General features: G+C 44.5%; 1 protein-coding gene across 1 annotated transcript in view; it reads right to left on the bottom strand.

Moving 5' to 3' along the window:
• The window catches only part of LOC106752319 (putative transcription factor capicua), a 33,845-nt gene that overhangs the window by 8,991 nt on the left and 20,989 nt on the right, over positions 1 to 3,865 (bottom strand). The window contains 6 exon segments of the mRNA XM_014633935.1: positions 240 to 320; positions 659 to 878; positions 1,298 to 2,184; positions 3,014 to 3,129; positions 3,264 to 3,508; positions 3,707 to 3,725. Coding sequence (XP_014489421.1) covers positions 240 to 320; positions 659 to 878; positions 1,298 to 2,184; positions 3,014 to 3,129; positions 3,264 to 3,508; positions 3,707 to 3,725 — 1,568 coding nt within the window.

Raw genomic sequence — 3,865 nt, 5'->3', positions numbered from 1 at the left:
AAAAAAAAAAAAAAATATATATATATATATATATATATATATATATATAAAGATACGTTGAAGCCTAAACAAACTTCTAAATTCTAAAATTATAATAACGGAGATAAAATATATACGTATTTATTAACATTACCAAATAAATCTGCTTAAGTAGTGTTATGTACCATTGGCAAATTGCAAGCTACAGCAATTCGACAGACATGATGATACACATTTCAGTTGGCAGTCAGGACTCAAACCTTTTTTCCAGTTGCGCACTGCATTGTTCAGTAATGATGGGGGATGGGGCTGGTATGCAGGAGGAACTTCGTGGCTGCCATCTGTGAAAGCCTTACCGTTTAGTCAAACTCGCTTGTACTATCGATTTGATATTACGAGATATTATTAGGGAGTCATCGTGTGAAACAATCGCGCGAAACAAGAGTGAAATTAAAAACGGGGAACCAAAAAGAAAAATCGATCGTTAATGCCTGTAACATGAAACACAAAAGAACGCCCGACTGTCAAACTTAAACGTTCTCAACGAATTACTGGTCAAAAAATATAAAGATAGATAAGGGGGGGAGGGAGGGGGGAGGTGTTAATTCAGAACTGCGAGGATCGTTGTAAATCACGTAGGACTAAACCGGGTCGGTCTATCGTACAACGTCGAACTTACAGAGGATACCGTTGTTCTTTGCATTCTCTTCCCTGGCGGGCTGGGCTTTAGGAATCTGCACCAGATGTCCGGACTGAACGATCACGTGCTGGAAGACGCTGGTAGGAGTAGACGGATCGGACGCTTCCGTGGTGGTTGCCATCACAGCGCTCGTAGGCGGCGGCTGATTTCTCTGCATGTCCATGTGCACGGTGGCGGCGTGCGTGCCCACTTTATTCACCTAACGAAAACAAAATTTGCGGGATGTGACCAACCGATTCTACCGAGGCCTTAAGGCTCCTGGTGTCCCTCACCGCGGAATTCTCGCTCTGATGACGTCAGAAGCGAGAAAACGCACGCCCGAGGATCCTTGCTGGGTATACGTTCAAATAAAAAGATACACCCACGAACGTGACATTTGTGATCGACTCACGGCAACACTTGTAAAATATTACAATACAGGAATTTCCTTTTTGCTCTCAACAATCAATAGATAGATAGATAACCGTACAATTTAACACGACATGCAACCCTTCTTTTTTAATTTATCTTTTCTCACGATTTTGTAAATTTTATAAATTGGTAATTAATTAATTTTATGATTAATTTTACGGCTTCGAACGGTTATCACGCTACACCGTGTTCGCGCGATCAACTCACAGGCTGCAGAACGGACAGTTTGTCGATGTGGACGGATGAGACGGCGGGTGACTGAGGCGGCTGGCACGGCACCTGGTTAAACGTGGACGTCGGCAGCTGGCCAAGGTGATTGATCAGGCTCTGCCGGTATTTGTCGTCCTGATTGCCGATGTGCGCGCCCGTCGGCCCGTCCATGCTGTTCTTGATCACGACGTACTGATGCTTCTTTTCGTGCTGGTGCATCACGTAGATCGGCTGGCTCTGCGGCGGCGGCTGCGCGTAGTCGACCGGTTGTTGCTCCATCGGCTTGTGTATGAGCGCCAGGTTCTGCGGCGCCGGTGCCGGCAGCGGTATGTGCGGCGAGTGCGACGGCTTGATCAGCTGCGTACTCTGCTCGGCCATCTCGACGTGGTGATTGGAGAAGTCGTTGCCCGAGGCCTGCAGCGCGTGCTGCAGGATTATGCCCTGCTGTTGCTGGGCGATCGACGTTACCACCGAGGGATGCCTCGTAGGTGGCGGGCTCTGCTCCGACCATGGCAGGGTAAGGTTCTGTCCGGGTATGGCGCGGGTCACCGGGGAGATTCTTATCACACTGGTCCCCATACTGGCGGGGACAGGCGCCGTCGGAGCCGGCCTGTTCGATCGGACCACCCGATTCGGCTCCGGCTTGATCACCTGCTGCGGATACTGCACCAAGAAGTTGGACTGCGTGGGCGAGTGCTTCCATTTCGCACCGGGCGAGATCAGGGGAGTCGCGTGATGGGCCGGACTCGAGATGGGCATGAACACGTTGTTCTGGTTGAGGCCCAACGGCGGCACCGGCGATTGGTTTATGCACGGCGATATGGAGGACTGGCCGGTTGGCGACGAGAAGGCCGGCGTGGCCGATCTCGAACTCCCCAGAGACACTGCAATGTTGCGGAATTGTGTTATGTTTTCTCTTCTATCCCGAAAACACGCATCGTCACGCGAAGTGCTTCAATTTAAGGCAGTTGTAGTATAAAATGGGTTGCTTTTAAGGAGTCACTGAAACCTGCGCTATGTATAGATTTAAGTACGCAATTGGAAAACGATTGAGACCGGATTCGGGAGCTGAGATATTCGCGACTAGAGATGATACTTTTTACACGTGTTCCTTGAAAGATTCTGTTTTTAACTTTTATTTTTTACCTTATCTAAATCGTATTTAGGATTTGAAATGTAAAGCTACTGTAATATTAAGGAGTAATGTGGAGACATTACGCACAAATTTCAGAATTATTCATCACTTTGTTTTGAAAATGCAGGAAATTTACAATTTACAGCAGTACCAGTAATATATGTACATATATATATATGTTTGAATATTTATATATCACTTTCTATCGTGTGTGCATTCCTATTAGCTCAACTGACGTATAAATAAAGCATGAGAAAGATAAAAAAAAAATAAATAAACAATATCTCCGTATTTGTAATATTGTGTACACGTGATCTTTTAATTTCGCTTAATATTAACATTTATTATTTAAATAATTAAATAAAGTTACAGTATGTGGGAATATCCCTAATATCATCACTAAAAATCCGGGTACTCTACAACTACCTTAATCCTTCAGTAGTAACTGCGATGATCGCTAAATCGATCATTGTGCCGCAAAAGACAAAATTTACCCAATTGTCAAAAATTGTCATTGCGATAAAAAGAAGTCATTCTCATTATTGAATATATCGATTGAATAATATATGGGAGATTACCGAGCATGTTAGCAGCTTCAGTTTCGTCTTGATCGAACCTACCCGCTATTCTTCGGTCACCGTAATTCGGCGAGGTGTCGGAGTCTCTCGATGTTTCTTCGCCGTCCATCTTGCCACTGTAAGCGATACAAATCGCATATGACATCGCGAATTCGCGGAGAGAAATGCAATTCAACTGACGCATCGCGGAGCGCGAGCGCTCGACGCGATCCGTCAAATGAAGTTTCTTTAACGTGCGGGAAATTCGTACCCGGGAACCGTGTTCGTCGGGCCCCTAAGACCGGATCCTTTCAAATTAAGATGACGGGAACAGTAGCCTCTTCGTTGGCTCTCTTTGCGACATCCGTCCGAGGAGCTACAAAGCCTGCGCCACTGCTTCCCGTTGAATTTCTTTCTAATTCCGCTCGGTGTAACCACTATGTCACCCTTTTTATACCTATGTGGCGTTGCCGCCTGAGATCTGTTCGCGAGAGGAGGCAAAAAAAAAGAAGCAGGCTTGACTAAATTAATTACATTTTAATCTGCACTATCCGCACGCGCAAGAGAAACTTTTATTTGAGGATCACAGCGCTGCCGTCCGGTCAGCGGAAAAAAAAAAAAAAAAAAAAAAAAAGAAAAAAAGGAAAAAAAACTTGTGAGATAGTGACTGATTCTTGGCAAAAAAGGTGACGTCCCAGGCATCGTAATAGCGACCAAAGGTGACTTTTCTTCTCTGACGATAAATTTCAAATTCTGAGAACGACTAAGGCTATTTAAACAAAAAAAGGTAACGCTTATTCTGATATTCTCTGGTTTATCTTTGGATAACTTAAGATATATATATATATATATATATATATATATATATATATA

This window comes from Dinoponera quadriceps, unplaced genomic scaffold (genome assembly GCF_001313825.1).
Source record: "Dinoponera quadriceps isolate SergipeBrazil2010 unplaced genomic scaffold, ASM131382v1 scaffold248, whole genome shotgun sequence".
In the NCBI taxonomy this organism is placed as follows: domain Eukaryota; kingdom Metazoa; phylum Arthropoda; class Insecta; order Hymenoptera; family Formicidae; genus Dinoponera; species Dinoponera quadriceps.
This window is presented reverse-complemented; position numbering and strand designations above follow the sequence as displayed.